The sequence below is a fragment of the Phascolarctos cinereus genome, unplaced genomic scaffold (genome assembly GCF_003287225.1).
Source record: "Phascolarctos cinereus isolate Bilbo 61053 unplaced genomic scaffold, phaCin_HiC Scaffold_7;HRSCAF=346, whole genome shotgun sequence".
NCBI classification, from domain to species: Eukaryota; Metazoa; Chordata; class Mammalia; order Diprotodontia; family Phascolarctidae; genus Phascolarctos; species Phascolarctos cinereus.
This window is the reverse complement of record NW_027556180.1, coordinates 75,280,218-75,302,247: the sequence shown is the minus strand read 5'-3', so window position 1 is coordinate 75,302,247 and position 22,030 is coordinate 75,280,218. Positions and strand designations below refer to the sequence as shown.

The window sequence follows — 22,030 nt, the reverse complement described above, 5'->3', positions numbered from 1 at the left end:
CACAAAGGCTCTTAGTATTGGTAGGTGCTATAAGAAATACTTATTTCCCTTCCCTTCCCAACAGCCCTAAAAGGTGGTGAATTCAAGCACAGCCAGAAATTAAATGATTTGCCTAAGGTCACGGACCTAGTGAGTGTCAAAAGCAGGACTCAGACCTAGATTCCAACCTAAGTTGTAATCCAGGCTCTTTCTTTCCCAAATTATGCATATCCAACACGGTCACAGATGATCTCTATCCCTTCTTTCATATTTTCCATATTACCTAACACATCCCTCTACTAAATTTTCCTCATGGCATGAGGGAGACCTTGGGTTCTCAAGGGATGACACATATACACATCCACATACACACACACATGTAGCAATCACAAAAAGACCTAGAAAAGAAACAGACTACCTTTTTACACTAAACTCTGAAAGATGAAATTGGCAGTTGTTATCATATAGTATTAAAATATTCTAAAGATGAGATAGATAAGTATGCAGAAATAATTCAGCTACTAATAAAAATGCTGTTATGACAACTTCTTTTTAAATGAGCTAAAGTGTAACTAACAGACTTGATGTCATTTGAATTTGTGGCTCATGTGACCCTGATATGAGTTACAGTAATAATTTCTATTAGATTTTCATTCACAGTCACAGAGACAATTTACAAGAAAAGCAGAAATAAAATGTATCTTATTAATAATATCTTACTATTATTTGCCTTGCAAAGAATGTGTTATTTTTTCCAATAAATTATTAGGAATTTTGTTATAAAAGTCAGGATCATGATAAAAAATGAGTACCTCCATGAGGGTGAAAAAGGTATATGGCTTGGCCAGATGTTAGTGAAAGGACTTGCAACTGAAGTAGAAACTGCAGACAGCATATTGATTACGTCTTTAAGCTTCCTTGTTCACGTGTTTATCTCCTAGAGAGGCAGGGTTACCAAGGAATGAATGTACACATAATGTCTTCTGTTCTTTTCTTGGGACTTCAGAAGTGGGTCTCATTTTCTTACTTGGGGACTGAATCTCAATGGATAATTATCAGTGGACTTTTGTTAATCTAGCAGTTGTCAATAATGTCCCACAGGACCTGATTATGGGACCTAGTTGGGTTAGTGTATTTATTGATGATATGGATAAAGAAATCAAGAATGAGTTAATCAAATTCAAGGTTGATATTTAATGTTAGGAGAAGTTGCATATACTCTGAAAAACAGAAGTAAAATTCACAATTCAGAATGATCTAGATAAGTTGCTAGGGAAATATCCTTAAAAAAAGATGATGAGACTCTGTAGAACTGAGCTTTGGTATATGTATGGTCAAAAAAAAAAGTACAAATAAAGTACTGGAAAAGCACCAATACTGATCAAATCAGCCAACAATCATTTTTTAAATACCAATACTGTGCCAGGAATTATTCCAGGCACTAGGGATAAAAATATGAAAGTGAGACAGTCGTTGTCCTTAAAGACCTTACATTCTACTGGTTGGATGCATGTTCACAGTTAAATTTATTCAAATACAAAATTAATAGTGACTTGGTATGGGGAGGAGGGCATGGATGAGCACAACAAGTTGGGGGATGAGCTAAGTCTTGAATGGATCCAGAGGCAGAGGTGAGGAGTCAGAGCACTCCAGGCATTGGGAACAATGGCCCTTGCAAAAGTATGGAGATGGGAGATGGGATGTGGAATATAGAGAGAAGTAGATAGGTCAGTTTGGCTACAGCATAGAGCACATCTTAGAAAGCAATGTCTAATCATCATAGGAAGTAATGGAAATACAATATACTCATATTACTATTCCTATTTTTATGTGAATTCTAATGTATAAAAACATTCCATCAGTGGAATGCTAACTAGGGTGGAAGAGGACCCAGGAAGGTTAAATTGACTTGTGTTGATAAGTCTTGACATGTATTTTAATTCTGTCATCCAGTATTTATTGGTCAAATCTAATCAGAGAACTGATTTATTTGCTTAAATATTTCAAAGCTCTTCACAAACTGGTATGGTTTCAAAGCTACATCCATCACAACTCCTCCTGACTTATTACTCAGAATTGTAGTGTACTACAAAGGTTTTATGTTTCTGAAATTATCTAAAATGGTGGCCAATGTTTTCCTCCCAATTAGTTCATTTTCACTTGTAATGATGGCCATGCTTAGATTTGCCTTTCTTGGTTCCATAGGAACCATGGGAACTACATGAGAACAGTCAGGCCTGCTTTTGGCCACATGTGACTCATTCATTGCTGAAGGCCTTGAACTATGAGATTATAAGAAGTCCCTTTATTGTTTGGGGGACTGAAGAGCTGAAGACTCAATGGATGGATGGGCAAAAGGGAATGGGACATTCCCCAATCTCTTTTCTTTTATAGTTGTAAATGTGATACGAATATATTGTTAGAGTGATGAGATGGGCCACTTACCCTCCTTATATCCAGCCACCATGTGGCAGGAAGCACAAGGCAGCTAAAAAACATATCCCTCCCAGGCAAACCTAAGCTTGGGTTTGAGTTGCCTGTCTTTTGTGTTTATTCTTTCCTGATCTAGGCAAATAAGTATCAATCCTGAGGTAGGTCCAAGATTGGAAGCAAACTTGTGAGATCAAAAGTCCTAGAGGTCCAGGATCTATCTTATCATGTACCTAGCTGGTAGCAGGGAAACTTTTGGAAAGGGTGGAATCAAGCCAGCCCTATTTTACAGTCTGACGTGTAATATGTTTTGTCATTCTTTTATATTAAGCATTTGTTTATTTTTATGAATAAGCTATCTATCTCACACCTGAATCACTGTACTGTGGGCATTGTCAAATTTTAAGAATACACATAAAGGCAAAAACATGATCCTTGCCTTCAGGGTGATCACATTCTAAAGGAAGTTATTTTCTAATAAACATCATTAAGTATATAAAGTGTATATAAATGGAAGATTGAACTCATGGTACAGATTATACTGCTACCTACAAAGGAATTGAATATATCCAGATTTTCTTGAGAAGGAGTAAAGAACTTAGCATGATTTCCCAGGGTGAGGTGGACAGCCTCACAGAGTTTGTGATTAGGACTACATGCTAGCCACCAATACTCAAGGTGAGTTTTCAACAAGGTTATCATCAATGGAAATGAACCAAGGTGCATCCAGAATTGACCCAAGAGGGACCACATTGGGTATGTATGTCAAAATGTTCAAATCCTGGTTAAATTCTTTTCAGTGAATTATATTTTCTCTTATGGTAAGTTCTACGTGAGCACGTCTTGTTTATTTTACATTTTCAACACCTAGAAGAATACAGCTTATCAATAATGTTGTTTGAATATAAAGTAAATTGAAGAAGCAAGGAAAGGTGTAATTCACTTGAGGGAAAATTATATCAACATTATCAAAAACCAACACAAATTTCAGTGTTTAAAAATAGAAACCTCATTTATCCAAAATATTTTTCTTGTATAGAATGATTCCAACAGTAATGCTGAACAAACAAGATGACTAAATTTACATTCTCTAGTCACAAATTCTGAATTGGTCAAAACTGTATATCAGCACAACATATGGAAACAAGGTTCCACAGAATTTCGTTTTTACTGAAAACTAATGTAATGATCACACAGTCTTTCCAGGGTATATGGAGTGAGAACATTTGGGTCAAAATCTCCAGTTTGCTGTTTAACATGTAAGTGATCTTGAGCATTCAGCACCATTCAGGTGTTGATTTACCTCATCTGTAAAATGAGGGAATGGGATGGACAATCCCTCAGAATTCTAAGTCTTATGATTCTTTTATTAAATATGCATAAGACATATATACATATTATAAGTGTGTATATTAGATTAATAAACAAATGAATTATAGAGAACAAATTTTTTAACTTCATTACCACAAAAATGAGAGTACTTATTTTCTCTTAATTAAAAAAGTCATAAATTTCACTTGGATTAGTAGATTGGAAATAATTGACCTAAAATGTTCTTTGTAGTTAAAATTGAATTTTAAAAATTAGCTCATATCTCTACTTCTCTTTGTTTGGGTCCATGTAACTCTACTAGACTTTTAGATTTGATAATGTGAACTATAATTAATATTTACAAAAAAAAAGAGCTTGGGGTTTTGGGGTGTTTTTGTCTGCTAATAAACTTTCTTCAAAACCATATATCATTTATATCAGTAAACAATATATTACTAAAATTTCAAACTGAGATTCACTGAGCTTGGGTAAAAACAATTTTCATTTTTAGTGCCCACATTCTGGCTACAGCAATAGGTTTTCTTTCCATCTTGTCTTGGGTTGTAAGCTTCAAGAACACAGAGACTGAGTGTAACTAACTTTTTACAGTACCTACCAAATCAGCAAACATGGGGAAATTTAATGAGTATTACTGCTGCTACTAAATTTAGCATAACATCACATGCTACTGTTAATTTTATCGTACTTAGACAAGCACTAAGAAGGATATTTGGAAGGAACATCATTAGTGTCTCTGGTAAAGCTACAAATTTACAGTAGGCATGAAATCCAGAATAAACTTGGGAGATTTGGATGAAGCTGTCATAGAAACAAAGAAAAAAACTCAAATAGACTTCCATATTTTTAGCTAAACTTTAAACATATAAATGAAACTATGAAGATGAATGTCAGAGGATCATACACACTCATATGATATACTGCAGAAAAAAAGTGTAGAACATATGTTCATAGACTGTTGCTGTAAAGAAGATAGACACAATATAAAAGATTTAAAAATGAAATGAGGTCATACCTCACTCATAAAAAGACTCACAAGCTCTAAAGTTTAGGATATAAGAGAGCAGCAGATAAAGATTATGTGATAATTATCAAAATGCCTACCAAAGAATTTAGAATTTGATCATTTTATGGTTACTGACTCTCTTCACTTAAGTGAGAATATAAACTTCACATATACTTTTTGTCCAGAGGTCTTCACAATATCATTTTTCTCTAATGAAATGATCAGCTTTTTGACTAAATCAATCAAAACAATTATTTGCTATGGCATATGCATATACAGTAGTAGTAGTCAATGTCTTCACCAGGTAAACTAAATTCAATATCCCAAAGACTTAACTATGTTGACAATTTGAGTTATACTCTTTATTGACTTGTATCTCAAAGGGCTCTCTGCTACTATGCAAGCACTAAGAATAACAAAACATTGAAAATAGAACAGGTTTTATTTCACTTGACAAAAAACTGCAGAGGTTGACACCAGAGCTATGGAGTCAAGACTATTTCCTTTCCCTCTTTAGAGTCTTCACCATCTGTGGGAACTAAATTAGTCCTCCAGGTGAATAGTACTATTCTAAGTTAAGTCCTCCCAAAAGAGGAAAAAATATCCCATTTTAATCTTAACACAAGATGTATAACAATAATTTTTTGTTAGTACAATTAATTTTCCATCTGTAAGCCACTAAATATCTTTGTGTGCAACATATACAAGCACATCTATTTTGGCATGTATTTTAAAAGTCAAGTACTTACCTTAGCTATCTGGACACACCAGTTAAGTAGGAGTTGGGAGCCAATGTTATCTTTATGTTCATGAACATAATCCAATAGGCAGCCATGAGGCATTAGTTGAGTAACCAACTGAATTGTTGGGCTCAGACAGACACCCAATAATCGTACCAAGTGTGGGTGATCCATACTTGCCATGATCAAAGCTTCCTATAAAAAAACACAATGCCATCATATCAGCTAATTATTAAATTATTAGATTATTAACTAGATATTATTAAGGTCAAAATTATATTACTCCAATAATTTTATAATCTATAAGTCCCACTCAATACATAACAAGATAGAACTTAAGATATTGGTATAATAATTTAAAGATGAAATTTAAATTAAGAAAATTAAGATTAGCATTATCATATTTATAATTAACTAATATGGAGTATATGAATAATAATAGAATTGCAAGGCAATTATAGCTATCTAAAAGAGCTTCATAGTAATTATAGCTATCTAAAAGTATAATGAAGTGCCATGGGAGGCAATAGGTTTTTTCCTGTTAGATGTTTCACTAGAAGACAGGATGACTCCTTGTTGAGAATTTTGTCATGAGAATTTTGGGATAAGTATGGGTTGGGGTGGATGCCTTCTCAGGTCCTTGACAAGTCTGAGATTCGCAATTCTGTTATTTTGAAGAGTTAGTACTCTCTCCTCATTCTTACCAAACAATTTTACGGGTCAGTCAAAACTACATTCTGAATCAGAGAGTAAATGCTACAAGTTTGGATCTTCTAGTAAGGAAATGGTTTATGAAAGTATGACCACTTGCAATTTAACAGAGGGCCTATATCATACATCATTTGGGGTCAGCATATGTCCTGAGGTAACTGTGGTCCAATAATCTTAGTGTAGTCCTAAACTGTCAAAGCAGGCAAATGACTCCTTTTGTCTTCAGGAGGAGGTTGGCCCAGTTTTTCTAGTGAAAAGTTTATCTCTTTATGTTATTCTCATATTTCATTTACACACATAAAGACTGTGGTAAATATACTCATCTGAAAAAAAAACTAATGCCAAAAACAAATCCACAAATTTAATTAATGTATTTTTATATCCTTCAGTGGTTCTTTTCTACCAAAGTCTTCCAATGACCCAGTGTGCCATGATAGTGAGTTCTTAAATGTCAATGAGCCTTTAGCATGTTCTTCCCAACAAATAGGCCTGGCAACTCACTGAATCCTTTATGAAGCTGATGATCTGCCAACTTAGCTTTCCATCTTCAGCTCAGTTAGGTTTCTACTCCAGGGAGCAAGATGAGCCTCCCAGGATAAGATGATCACTTCTAATCTCATCACCATGCCTATTGACTCAGTTTTGCATATTCAGCACCTTCCCAAATCTCTTAGTCCCCTCTCCCCTCTGACTGGAGGGTAGCATGCATTCAATTTCACCCAAAGCTTTCCTTTACCAAGGACAGAAATTGGACTTCTAGCTCACTCCACTTTGAATCTTTAGTTCTGCTTGGTTTCAACTTCAGGGAACAAAACTGGACATCTCCCACCTCTGCTTTCCAGTTTCTTTTGGAGTATTGTCTTGCCTCATTAGATCGTAATCTCCTTGAGGGGCAGGGACTCCTTCCTTTTCTTATTTGTATACCCAACTGTTAGTATAGTATCTGGCACATAGTTGTTTCCTAATAAATATTTACTGAATTGAATTGAATAGAGAATGAATCTATGATTTCATTAATATAGTGAACTCTCAGATGAAGAAATTCCTCCACTAGCATAGGTTGTTATTTTTCTGAAATTTATATTCAAAAAAGAGAGGGAAGAGAAAAGAAGAGGAGGAGGGGGAAGATAAAGAGAAGAAAAAGGAAGAAAATGAGAACTAGAGAGTTGCCTGGGCCACTAGTAGGTTAAGAGATTTATAGTGGGTCACATAGTATTGTCAGTATTAGGCTTCAGACCTAGATATTTCTGACATCCTATGCCATGCTGACTGTACTTCAGTGACAGAATGTGATTAAAAGTCTCTAGACCTTTCTATTATACTTGGAGATCGAGTCACAATTTTGAATGTTTATGCCCCCCCCTTTTTGGAGGAAGCTTTTCTAACTTTACAGAGGAAAAAGAAAAGTAAAATAAGAGTTTGATTCTTTCAGAAAAAAAAAAATTGACAGAACTGTAAGGTCTAGAGAGACAGGATGGCATTGGTTGGTTGGTTGTTGTCCTTCATTCTCAAAGAGGACCAAAACAATATCACTATACTAGTACCAAGTTATAGTGTGTTCAACTGTGGCTGATCAGATTAATATGAACTCAGACTGTTCTACATAGGTCGGGCACAAATAGTCCATGTGAATACTTGGGGTCGATTCTCTAAATCTGTCCATCTCAAGTTTCTTTTGAGCTACTTCAATTCTACTTTGCTCATAGAGCATAGCACCTTCTCTGATGTGGGCACGCCATGCCAAGTAGTCCTGTGCCAGTATCTTCCATGTTACACAATCAATTCCAAAGTTCTTAAGAGAGACTTTGAGAGTGTCCTTGTATCACTTCTTCTGACCACCATGTCAACGCTTGCCCTGCATGAGTTCTCCATAAAATAGTTATTTTGGCAAGCATACATTTTGCATTTGAACAACATGGCCAGTCCATCAGAGTCATGCTCTCTGAAGTAGAGTTTGAATGGCTGGCAGTTTAGTTAGAGAAAGGCAGGATAGCAAAATGCACAAATGCTCTGCCTTAGAATCAGAAAGAAGACCTGAGTTCATGTCTTACTCTGGATAAATACTAGCTATGTCAGTAAACCACTCAGAGTCCAGGCAACTATAAGTTATAGATGAGTTTCTATACCAGGTGTTCCCTATAGAGATGTAATTACAAATTAAAATAAAAACATTATTTGTCATCTAAATTTTAGACAAATGTTAGTTATAACAAGGTAATACTCTATATGAGCTCTCTCTCTCTCTTTACAAATATGAGAACACTTAAAGTATATACATCAATATATGTTACTTCTAGCTTGGATTTTTCTACTTTGTGTTTTAGTAATTATCTGAAACAAAAAAAAATGGTAATTGAAAGCTGGCGGTTAATAGGGCATAACACAAGCAGAGAAAGGAATAGTCTTCTTGAAATTCCTGTTAGTTTATTCTAACATTCATTATTTGAGAAGGTGACCACAAATACAAATCAGTGATAAAATCACTCAACTCTATTCTGCACACCCAAATATTTTTTTTATATTCATAGATGTTTGTCAGACTTCTGCTTGGATGAAATTCCCACTTATAATAGCCATATTCCATCTGTTTCCCTAGTGCTTTGAGGTCCCTACAACTGTAAATTTCTCTATAATTCATAGAAAAAGTATCATGATTCATCACTCTATAGGAAAACTAAGATTCAGTGATGGCTTACCTACAGGAATGGCATCAATCATTTTTATATTAAAATTGCAGTTTCATCAGCACTCAGTGCTATGGAAATGTGATCCTGTTAACAAGAATTCAGCACCAACCCTCTGACAGCCAACAGCTGAATGAATCAGGTTGTGTTGTGCATCAGGCACTTAGGAGCCACTAAAACCCAACAACAAAACTGTGCTCACAGGTAAACTGCCATCGCCTCTCACATCCTTTCAGTGTGGCAAAGGGAAACATTTCTCTCTGATTTACTAAGCTTAGAGTTTTGTTGAGACAATCTTTTCTGAGGCAGAGGGAGAAATTGAGAGTGAGGTGAAAAAGACTATTCTGAAACTATTTTGGCTTGTTCTTACAGAATACAAAACTATATTTCTTGCAACTTTAAGACTGATGAGCAGATAATTCCACTCCAAATACTCATTTGGAAAAGTCTGTATTGGAGAATAAGAAAAAAGTTTCATGGAAGTTCTTAAAAATATCTATTAGAAAGTCCTGGCAAAGAGACTGGATTTGTATTAAAGAAAATTGCTCATCACACTACAAAGAGTATTTGAAACCAAATTGCAGAGTATTTGCATAATAGTTCTCTTTTTTGAAAAAGATAAGATGAACAAGACACTAATTGTAGGTTTTATTTTTTTATAAAGGAAATAGCAGATGGCCGCAATTTGTGTGTGTATGTGTGTGCGCGCACGCGCACGTGTGTGTGTGTTTGTATGTATGTGTATGTATGTATGTGTGGCAGGGCTACGTAAAGAAAAAAAGCAATGAGGATTCATTCAGTTAGATGAGTGGGGTAGAGAAGGGAAGGAAAAGAGTCTAATGTTTTAAGTGAGGGAAATTTAGTTTCCGTAAATTCCTGCATGTTAAAATTAATACAGTGCTCTGTTTCCTAACTCTACAAGAGGTCTCATAGATACAATTTTAGATTCTTTTCTGCTGTCATCAGAAAATGTCACTGAGGGCTGGCAGAATAAATACATGTTGACAGGTGTATTATCCTCTTCCTGGAGACAAAATTTCTCTCTCTCTCTCTCTCTCTCTCTCTCTCTCTCTCTCTCTCTCTCTCTCTCTCTCTCTCTTTCTGTCTCTCTCCCTCTCATTTTATAATTCCTCTTAGAGTTGAATTAAAGGTTTTTTTTTTACACTGATGGTCAGGGAAGTTGAGGGATAAGGTAACATCTACTTCACACACACAAAACTGTAAAATAAGATGATTTTTCTTCATTGTGAGGACTAGTAAGAAGTATGACAAGAGACCACAAGGGCATAGATAAAAAGCTTTGAAGCATGTGTCCCATTAGTCTCTGGCCATATGCTATTTATATCTCTATTTCAGTCTGAAGAGAAGACATTTCTGTACAATACTAAAGGTAAGCAATGTCAACTGTCACATTCAGGCATCATTTTTCAAAGTTTATATCTCATCCACTTAACCTTGTTTTTTTTTACCCCCCACCACATATGGACAGTGCTTCCTCCCAAATAATATACAGTAAAATCTTATGGGCTTTTCTGTAAAACAAACAAACAAATAAAAAAACTATACCCTTGCTGGTAACATTTTAACCATGTTTCATTATGTCTATGGACTATTAATCTGATATCTACCAGTTTACAATGAGAAGAAATCAGATTGCATTGGGGATAGAAGGAAGAAAAATAAAGAAGGAGAAGGGAAGAGGGAAAACAGACAATATGGCCTCGCAAAATGCTGAGTATCTGACATAAATTCCATTGCTGCAGATAATGCTGAAAAAGGTTAGAAAGATATGATTAGAGTTTAGATAGCAGATTCAGGTTCCCTACTTCTGGGAGCCAAGATGGTGGAGTGAGCAGTACATTGCCATAACTCTCCCATATTCACTCAAAAAAACATAAAATAGTACCCCAAAACAAATCCAGGAATAGCAGCACTAGCAAAAAGACAGAGTGAAACAATCTTTTAGCCTAAGAAACTTGGAAGATTGGCAGGAAAGGTTTGTCTTAGGTAAAAGGGGAATGCAGTCTAGCACAGGGAACATCCCAACAAGCCAGCAGTGAGCTCCAAGTGGGAAATTTTGAGTCCCAGGATGGGAGCTGGTAAACACCAATATCAGGAACAATATCAGCATAGCCAGGGGAATGGACAGATTCCAACTCCAAGAACTACCATGTGCTTCAGCATAGCCCCGGGCAAACATGGGGCCTCCAGTGTACAGATCACCATGTGCTTCAGTGTAGCCCAGAGGAAATGCAGAAACACCCCACCAGCCTCGGCACACACCAGACACCACCACTAGGACTCCAGCTTAGCACCAGGTAAGATGGCAGACCCCTACATCCTCCAACAGTGCCAACCATTCAACATTCCACCTCTTCACTGCAGCACCAGACACGGGTTCCCTGGGTGCCTCAGAGCAACATCAGTGCAGCACCAGGTAAACAGCCAGGGCCTACAGCTCTACATAAGAAGCCTAAGAAAATGCCCTCTCCACCTTGAGAGTAGAGCTCCAAGAAAGAAAAAAGGCCAAAAAAAAGATGAGCCAAAAACAACAACAAAAAAGAATCTGATCATAGAAAGTTATTATGGTGACAGGGAAAATCAAGACATAAACTCAGAAGAGGACAACAATGTCAAAACACCTATGGTCAGAGGCCCAAAGAAAAATGAGAAGTGCTTTCAAGCCCAGAAATAACTCATGGAAGAGTTCAAAAAGGAGCTTAAAAATCATGTAAGAGAGGTAGAAGAAAAACTGGAAAAAGAAATGAGAGTGATGCAAGAGAATTATGGGAAAAGAGTCAACAGCTTGGAAAAAGAAAACAACTGCTTAAAAAGTAGAATGGCCAAATGGAAAAGGAAATACAAAAACTAAATGAGGAATGCAACTCCTTAAAAGTTAGAATTGGACAAGTGGAAGCTAATGACTCTATGTGACAGCAAGAATCAATCAAACAAATCCAAAAGAACGAAAAAATAGAAGAAAATATAAAACACCTTATTGGAAAACAGTGGACTTAGAAAACAAATTCAGGAAAGACAGTGTCAGAATCAGCAGTCTACCTGAAAACCATAATCAAAAGCAGAACCTGGACAGCATCTTTCAAGAAATTATCAAGGAAAACTTCTCTGATATTTTGGAACCAGAGGGCAAAATAGGCATTAAAAGAATCCACCAATCACCTCAGGAAAGAGATCCCAAAATAAAAACTTCAAGCAACATTTCAGTCAAATTTCAGAACTATCATGTCAAGGAACAAGTTCTGAAAGTGGCCAGAAAGAAAAAAAAAAGCAGATTATCAGCAAACTATAATCGGGATTACACAGGACTTGGCAACTGCAACATTAAACACTTGGAGGTCATGGAACATGAAATGCAGGAAGGCAAAGGAACTAGGAATACAACATGACTCACCTACCTGGTGAAATTAAGCATAATACACCAAGGGGGAATATGGTAATTCAATGAATTAGAAGGATTTCAAGCTTTCATAAGAAAAAGACCAGAATTGAACAAAAAAAAATTGATCTCCAAAACCACAGAAGCCAAAAAGGGAAAAAGGGAAAAGACAACATAAGGGATTCAACAGATATAAACTATTTACATCCTTACATGGGAAGACGATACCTGTAATTCTTAAAAATCATACTACTAATAGTACAGCTAGAAGGAATATACATAGACAGATGGTAAAAGGTGAACTTGAAGGAATGACATAAAAATAATTAAGGGATGAGGAAGAGGAGTACTCTGGATGCAGAAGGAAGGGAGAAGTAGAATGGTGGTAAATGATTTTACATGAAAAACCTATTACAGTGCATGGAAAGATGGGAGAGTGGGCGAGGGGCATTGCTTGAACCTTACTCTCATTGATATTAGCTCAAAGAGAGAATGGTATACATAATCAGTTGAATATAGAAATCTATCTTACCTGACAAGAAAGTAGGAGGGAAAGAGGTTAACTAAAGGTGGGAGTAGGGAGATAGACAGAAGAGAGGGCAGATTGGGGAGGTGGTAGATGAAAGTAAAACACTGTCAAGGAGGAAAAGGGTAAAAGCAGAGAGAAGACAAGCAGGAGCAAAAACAGGATGGAGGGAAATATTAACCATTACTGTGGATGTGAATGAAATGTAATTTCCCATAAAATGAAAGCAGATTGTGGAATGGATCAAAAACCAGAATCTTATAATATATTACATACAAAAAACATACTTGAGACAGAGAGCCATATACTGAGTAAAGGCAAGGAACTGGAGCAGAATCTATTATGCTTTAGCTGAAAAAAAAAAGCAGAGGGAGCAATCCTGATCTCAGATAAAGCAAAAGCAAAGATAGATCTAACTAAAAGAGATAAGGAAGGAAACTACATTTTGCTAAGCTAAAAAGTACCATAAACAATGAAGTAACATACATGCACCAAATGGTATAGCATTCAAATTCTTTTCTTTTACAATGTAACTTTATTATATATTTAAGAAGAACAGAAAGTTGTACAAAATAGATTTGCAGTTTCATATGCAATTATTTTTTATTATAATATGTTATAGAAATGCTTCTTTTATTTCATAAATTAAAAATGAAATTAAAGAAAAATCTTCCAAGGAAATAAGGATCATGTCTGAATGTAGGGTGCTCAGCTTACCCTGCTAGGAAAGGACCTAAATCCTCCCCTAAGCTCTGTTTCTTGAGCACAAGAGAGATTTGTTGTTTTTTTGGGGGGTGATTCCTATTTTGGGGAATTCCCTCTCTTTTACCCCATGCACCAATTGTACTGCATCTTTACATATATCCCAGCCCCACAAAAATTACAGTCATAGCCATAAGAGCCAGACATTCTTTTTTAATTTTTATTTTTTAACCCAAAGATAGCATGTACTCTGAATACCCCTTCCCTCATTCGCCCCTCCCTCCATTTCCCCTTTCTATCATCCCCCTCCCCCTCCACTCTCATGTAGGGCAGAACAGATCTCCAAACCCCAACCCCTTCACATCTCACCTCCAAGTTGCATGTAAAAACAATTTTTAATATCTGTTTTAAAACTTTGGGTTCCAAATTTTGTCCCTTCCTCCCTTCCCATTCACCTTCATTGAGAAGGCAAGCAACTCGATATAGGTTATACTTATGTAGTCATGTAAAACATTTCCATAGTATTCATGTTGAAAACTAACTATATTTCCCCTCATCCTATCCCACCCCCATTTATTCTATTCTCTCTTTTGACCCTATCCTTCCTCATAAGTGTTTGCTTCTGATTATCCCCTCCCCCAATCTGCCCTTCCCTCTATGATCCCCCTGTTTTCTTATCCCCTTCCCCCTTATTTTCCTGTAGTGTAAGATAGCTTTCCATACACAACTGAGTGTGTATGTTATTCCCTCCTTAAGCCAAATCCAATGAGAAAAAGATTCACTCATTCCCTCTCACCTTTCCCACTTCCCTTCCACTGTAAAAGCCTTTTCTTATCTGTTTTATGTGAGATAATTTACCCCATTCTACCTCTCCCTTTCTCCTCCCAGTAAAATCCTTTCTCACCCTTTAATTTTATTCTCCAGGTATCACCCATTCATCTTCAACTCACCCTATGCCCTCTATCAATCTATTTATACATATAATTTTTTTCCATCCAACCTACCCTGATACTGACAAAGGTCTCATGAGTAACAAATATTATTTTTTCCACATAGCAATGTAAACAGTTCAGCCTCAATACATCCTTTATGATTTCTTTTTCCTGTTTACCTCTTCATGCTTTTCTTGACTCTTGATTTTGAAAGTCAAATTTTCTATTCAGCTCTGGTCTTTTCATCAAGAATGCTCTATTTCACTGAATTTCCATTTTTTTTCCCTGAAGGATTATACTTAGTTTTGCTGGGTAGGTGATTCTTGGTTGTAATCCTATCTCCCTTACCCTCCAGAATATTATATTCCAAGCCCTCCAGTTCCTTAATGTAGAAGCTGCTAAATCCTGTGTTATCCTCATTGTGTTTCCACAATACTTGAATTGTTTCTGGCTGCTTGCAATATTTTCTCCTTGACCTGGGAGCTCTGGAATTTGGCTACAATATTCCTAGGAGTTTTCCTTTGGGGATCCCTTTAAGGAGGTGATTGGTAGATTCTTTTCATTTCTATTTTATCCTCTGATTCTAGAATATCAGTGCAGTTTTCCTGGATAATTTCTTGAAAGGTGATGTCTAGGCTCTTTTTTTGATCATGGCTTTCAGATCATCCAATAATTTTTAAGTTATCATTCCTGGATCTATTTTCCAGAGCAGTTGTTTTTCCAAAAAAATATTTCACATCGTCTTCTATTTTTTCATTCTTTTGGTTTTGTATTGCAATGTCCTGATTTTTCATAAAGTTACTAACCCTAACCCTAATTTGCTCCATTCTAATTTTTAAGAAAGTATTTTCTTGGGGGCGGAGCCAAGATGGCACCATGAAAGCAATGACTTGCTTGAGCTCTTCCCCAAACCCCTCCGAATACCCATTAAAAAATGGCTCTAAACAAATTCTAAAGCAGCAGAAACCACAAAAAGACAGAGTAAAACAAATTTCCAGCCCAAGACAGCCTTGATGGTTGATCGGAAAGGCATATCGTGATGGGTGGGTAGAAGAGCGCAGTTCGGCTTGGGCGTGCAGGCTGCAGTAAACCTACAGCAGGCCTCAGAAGACTGAATCACGCGTAGCTGTGGCAGCTTCCAGATTCCTCAATCCATGAAGGCCAAAGACAACTTAGAAGGTCAGTGGGAAAAGTCTGTTTTTGTGGTGAGAGAAGAGCTAGGTCAGAGCCAGTTCCGGAGTGCAGAGCTCAGGTGCCTGGACAGTGGCTGTGTCTTGAGCTTCTGGCCCATAGACTGAGGGAGAATCAAGTGGCTGATTAGAGGGGGACTGCAGGGATCTCTCTGCTGGTGCAGGAATCTCTTGCTTTGCCCGTGCTTGGATCTGGGTCACAGTTCTGGGTGGCAGTCTAAGGTGAGGAGGAGCGCTGGCGCTGTGGAGCTTGTAGGAAACCCTCCTCACAGTTCCAAGAGAGAAAAGACTGCTTGTGGCCAGTCACTCAAAGACCAGAGCTCAGGCCAGGAAAAGAGTAAACACCTTGCTCCTTATCATACCACCTTGGAAGAACTGAAAATTCACAGATCCCTAGAAGTATCTCTGAAAACAGCTATACAAACCCCTGAAGATTGGGACAATACATTCTCCACATTGGAAGCAAACTTTTACCTTAAAAAAGAGTTTAAAACTCAAGTAGTTGGCTGGGATCATGAGCAAACCTCGCAAAAAGAGTCAGACTATATTATCTTACTTTGCTGACAAAGAAGATCAAAACATACAACCAGAAGAAGACAACAAAGTCAAAGCTCCCATATCCACAGCCTCCAAAAAAATATGAATCCATCCCAGGCCTTAGAAGAGCTCAAAAGGGATTTGAGAAGCAAGTAAGAGAAGCAGAGGAAAAACTGGGAAGAGAAATGAAAGTGATGCAAGAAAATCATGAAAAACAAGTCATCATCTTGCTAAAGGAGACCCAAAAAAATACTGAAGAAAATACTTCCTTAAAAATTAGAACAGAGCAACTGGAAGACAGTGACTTTATGAGAAATCATGACACAGCAGAACAAATCCAAAAGAATGAAAAATTACATAACAATGTGAAATATCTCACTGGAAAAACAACTGACCTGGAAAATAGATCCAGGAGAGAGAATTTAAAAATTTTTGGACTATCTGAAAGCCATGATCAAAAAAAGAGCCTAGACATCATCTTTCAAGAAATTATCAAGGAAAACTGCCCTGATATTTTAGAACCAGAGGGCAAATAGAAATTGAAAGAATCCACCGATCTCCTCCTGAAAGAGATCCCCAAAGGAAAACTCCTAGGAATATTGTAGCCAAATTCCAGAGTTCCCAGGTCAAGGAGAAAATATTGCAAGCAGCCAGAAAGAAACAATTCAAGTATTGTGGAAACACAATCAGGATAACACAAGATTTAGCAGCTTCTATATTAAGGGACCACAGGTCATGGAATATAATATTCTGGAGGGCAAAGGAGATAGGATTACAACCAAGAATCACCTACCCAGCAAAACTGAGTATAATCCTTCAGGAGAAAAAATGGTCATTCAGTGAAATAGAGGACTTTCAAGCATTCTTGATGAAAAGACCAGAGCTGAATAGAAAATTTGACTTTCAAATACAAGACTCAAGTGGAACATGAAGAGGTAAACAGGAAAGAGAAATCATAAGAGACTTATTAAGGCTGAACTGTTTACATTCCTGCATGGAAAGATGATATTTATAACTCATGAGACCTTTGTCAGTATTAGGGTAGTGGGAGGGAAAAAATTATATGTATGTATGTATGTATAGATAGATAGATAGATAGATAGATAGATAGATAGATAGATAGATAAAGTAGAGGGCACAGGGTGAGCTGAAGATGAAGGGGTGATATCTGGAGAATGAAATTAAGGGGTGAGAGGATTATGCTAGGAGGAGAAAGGAAGAGGTAGAATGGGGTACATTATCTTGCATAAAACAGACAAGAAAAGGTTCTTACAGTGGAGGGGAAACAGGGGAAGGTGAGAGGAAATGAGGGAATCTTATTCTCATAGGATTTGGCTTAAGGAGGGAATAACATACACATTCAATTGGGTATGGAAATCTGTCTTACCCTACAGGAAAATAGGGGAGGAAGGGAACAGGGGATGATAGAGAGAAGGGCAGATTGGGAAAGGGGTAATCAGAAGGAAGTACTTCTGAGGAGGGACAGGGTCAAAAGAAAGAATAGAATAAATGGGGGGGCAGGATAGGATTAAGGGAAATAGAGTTAGTTTGTCACAACATGTCTACTATGGAAGTGTTTTGCATAACTGCACATGTATGGCCTGTATTGACTTGCTTGCCTTTTCAATGAGGATGGGTGGGGTGGGAGGAAGAGAGAAAATTTGGAACCCAAGTTTTAAAAACACATGTTTAAAAAAAATGTTTCCACATGCAACTGGGAAATAAGAAATACAGGAAATGAGGTACAGAAATCTATCCTGCCCTACAGGAAAATAGAAGAGGAAGGGGATAAGAGAAGGGGGAGAGATAGAAGGGAGGGCAGACTAGGGGAAGGGCTATTCAGAATGCATGCTATTTTGGGGTGGGGGAAGGGGCAAGATGGGGTGAAAATATGGAATTCAAAATCTTGTGGAAGTAAATGTTGAAAGCTAAAAATAAATAAATTTATTTTAAAAAAAAGCATTTTCTTCAGTGAGGTTTTGTACTTTCTTTTCCATTTGGCCAATTTTGCTTTTTAAGGCATTCTTGTCTTCATTGTCTTTTTGGACCTCTTTTGCCATTTGGGTTAGGCTATTTTTTAAGGTGTTATTTTCTTCAGTATTTTTTTGGGTTTCCTTTAGCAAGCTGTTGAGTTGTTTTTCATGATTTTCCTGCATCACTCTCATTTTTCTTCCCAGTTTTTCTTCTACTCTTACTTGCTTCTCAAAATCCTTTTTGAGCTTTTCCACGGCCTGGGACCAATTCATATTTTTCTTGGAGGCTTTGCATATATAAGCTTTGACTTTTTTGTCTTCTTCTGTTTGTATGTTTTGATCTTCTTTGTTACCAAAGAAAGATTCTATGGTCTGACTTTTTTTTTCAAAGTTTGCTCATGATGCCAGCCAATTACTTGAGTTCTAAACTCTTTGTTAAGGTAGGAGTCTGCTTCCCATATGGAGAATGTACTGTCCCAAGCTTTGGGAGTTTTGTGCAGCTGTTTTCAGAGATACTTCTAGGGATCTGTAAATTTTCAGTTCTTCCAAGGTGGTATGATAAGGGACAAGGTATTTACTCCTTTCCTGGCCTGTGCTCTGGTCTATGAGTGACCACAAGCACTTTTTTCTACCTTGGAACTGTGCGGAAGACTCCCTCTCTACCACCACTACAAGCTACATCACTCTAGCACTCCTCCTCTTCCCAGGATTGCCACCCAGAACTGTGACCCAGATCCAAGTACAGACAAAGCAAAAGAATCCTGCCTCAGCACCAGCAAAGAGATCCCTGCAATCCCCCTCTGATCAGCCACTCAATTCCCCCTCAGTCTGTGGACCAGGAGCTCTGGAAGCAGCCACTGCCCCGGGGGTGTGCCAGGACTGGGGCTGGGACTACTCTTCTCTCTCTCCACAGTGACAGACTTTTCCTACTGACCTTCTAAGCTGCCTTTGTTGTTCTGGGGTTGAGAAGTCTGGAAATTGCTACAACTGCCTGTAATTCAGTCCCCTGAAGCCTGGTCTTTGCCTGTGCACCCACACTGAACTGTGTTTCTCTCCCAGGCTGGCACGATAGACCTTTCTAATCAATGATCCAGGTTGTCTTGGGCTGGAAATTTGTTTCACTCTGTCTTTTTGTGGGTTCTGCTGCTTTAGAATTTGTTTAGAGCCACTTTTTACAGGTATTTGGAGGGGTTTGGGTGAGAGCTCACGCAAGTCACTACTTTTACTCTGCCATCTTGGCTCTGTCTCCACACACTTTTTTTATAATTTATTTATTTTTGGTTTCAACATTCCCTTCCATAAGATTTTGAGTTTAACTTTTTACTTCCTTCCTCTCCTCTCCCCTCCTCAAGATGGCATGTAATCTGATATAGGCTCTTCTTATACATTCATATTAAGCATATTTTCAAATTAATCATGATGTATAGAAGAATTAATACTAATGGCAGGAACCTCAAGAAAGAAGAAATAAAACAACAAAAGAAAAAGAAAGCAAATAGAATGCTTCCATTTGCATTCAGACTCCATGATTCTTTTTCTGGATGTGGACAGCATCTTCCATCATGGGTCTTTTGGACTTGTCTTAGATCCTTGCATTGCTGAGAAGAGCTGAGTCTATTAAATTCAGTCATCACACAATGTAGCTGTTATTGTGTTCAGTGTTCTCCTTGTTCTAGCATCCAAATTCTTAAAAAAGGTAAGTGAGTTACAGGAAGAAATAGAGAGTGAACCTCAACTGTACCCTTTCAGAACTTGATAAATCCAACCAAAAAAAATAAACAAAAAGTAATCTAAGGAGGAAAACAGAATGTCAGAAAAGTTAGATATGCGAGACCTTTGGAGAAAACTGAATGGGAACAGAAAGGAATATACATTTTTCTCAGCAGCATATGGCACCTACACAAAAATTGATCATGTATAAGGGTTTAAAAAAAACCCTCAAAATCAAATTTGGAAAGGTAGAAATATTAAATGTCTTTTTTTTAAATCATAACACAATAAAAATTACATTCAACAAAGGGCAGTGGAAAGATAAATTAAAAATTAATTGGAAATTAAATAATCTAATCCTAAAGAATAAGTGGGTCAAAGAACAAATCATAGAAACAATCAATAATTTAATTAAAGAGAATGGCAGCAATGAGACAACATCCCAAAATTTATTAAATGGAGCAAAAGTAGTACTTAGGAGAAAATGTATTAGATTTTTTTTATCATTACATCAAAGTCAACTAATATCCACCTCCTTTATGTATAATCCTTTAACATGGTATAATAACAATACAGTTCTCAAGAGTTGCAAGTGTCATCTTCCCTTGTAGGGATGTAAGCAGTCCACCCTTATTAACAACAAATTGTATCTTTCTGTCCCATTTACCTTTTTATGTCTTTCTTGAATCTTGTACTTGAAGATCAAATTTTTTGTTGAGTTCTGGTCTTTTTATCAGGAAGCTTTGGAAGTCCTCGATTTCATTGAATATCCATCTCCTCCTTTGAAAAATCATGCTCATTTTTGCAGGGTAGTTGATCCTTGGCTACAATCTCAGATCCTTTGCCTTAGGTAATATCTTGTTCCACTCCCTGCGGTCTTTTAATGTAGAAGCTGCAAGGTCCTGTGTAATCCTGACTGTGGTTCCATGATATTTAAATTGTTTCTTTCTGGCTGCTTGCAGCACCTTCTCTTTCATCTGGTAATTTTGGAATTTTGCTATTATATTCCTTGGCATTGTCAATTTGGGATCTCTTTCAGGTGGTGATCGGTGGATTCTTTCTATGGTTATTTTACCTTCTGGTTCTAGGACTTCAGGCAGTTTTCCTTTATGATTTCCTGAAAGATACTGTCCAGTGTCTTTTTTTTTCATCATGATTTTCAGGTAGTCCAATAATTTTTAAATTGTCTCTTCTGATCGATTTTCCAGGTCGGTTGTTTTACATGAGGTATTTTATGTTTTCATCTATTTTTTTTGTTTCTGTTTGACTGATTCTTGCTCTCTCATAGAGTCATTAGTTTCCATTTGTCCAATTCTAGTTTTTAACAGATTGTTTTCTTCTGTTAGTTTTTGTACTTCCTTCTTCAATTGGCCAATTGTATTTTTAAGGGATTTGTTTTCTTCAGTGTACTTTTTTCCAGTTTGCCAATTGTGTTTTTTAGGGACTTGTTTTCTTCAGTGTACTTTTTTTCCAATTGGCCAATTGTATTTTTTAAGGACTCTTCTACCTCTCTCATTAGACTTTTAAAATCCTTCTTCAGCTCTTCTAAGAAGGCTTTTTGGGCTTCAGACCAGTTCATATTCCCTTTTGTTGTTGCAGATGGGTTTGTTGACAATGTTGTTCTCTTCAGAATTTCTGTATTGATCTTCACTCTTCTCATAATATGAATCTATGGTACATTTCTTTTTACTCATGGTTTCTTTATTCCCTGGACTTTAAAGAGATTGAGCTCACCTGCTGGGGAACAGAAGGCACTGACCCAAGCTTCTTGTGTTGGGAGCCTAGGTCTTGGTCACTGGCTTTGTGTGCTGGGGCCTCTTATGTTGGCAATTGGAGACTGTAGGGGTTCTGGTGCTTACCTCATGTTGGGCTGGAATCAGCAAGGCTGGGACTTTCAGGCAATTCTAGAAAGCCTTTAGCTTTCTTCAGCTCCTTTTAGATGGGTGCTGCAGGGTGTTTATCTGCCTGGGGCCTTTTATAGTGCTGCTTCCCTTATTTTTGCTGAGGCACTGGGAGACCCCATTGCTGGGCTGCTGCACTGTTGTTCCCCATCTTTCTTCTAGTTCAGCTGTTCCAGGGCTTTTTTTTGGGGGGGGTGATATTTTCTGGGTTTTCAGAAGTTCATAGGGGAGGGTGAGAGTGACTACCTTTTAACTGTATCATCTTGGCTCCCAGAAGAGGAAG

At 37.2% G+C, this 22,030-nt stretch overlaps 1 protein-coding gene across 1 annotated transcript in view; it reads right to left on the bottom strand.

Annotated features, from left to right (window-relative positions):
- ERBB4 (erb-b2 receptor tyrosine kinase 4) overlaps positions 1-22,030 on the bottom strand; it is a 1,374,278-nt gene that overhangs the window by 202,872 nt on the left and 1,149,376 nt on the right. The window contains 1 exon segment of the mRNA XM_021008671.2: positions 5,494-5,679. Within this exon segment, the coding sequence (XP_020864330.1) occupies positions 5,494-5,679 (186 nt within the window).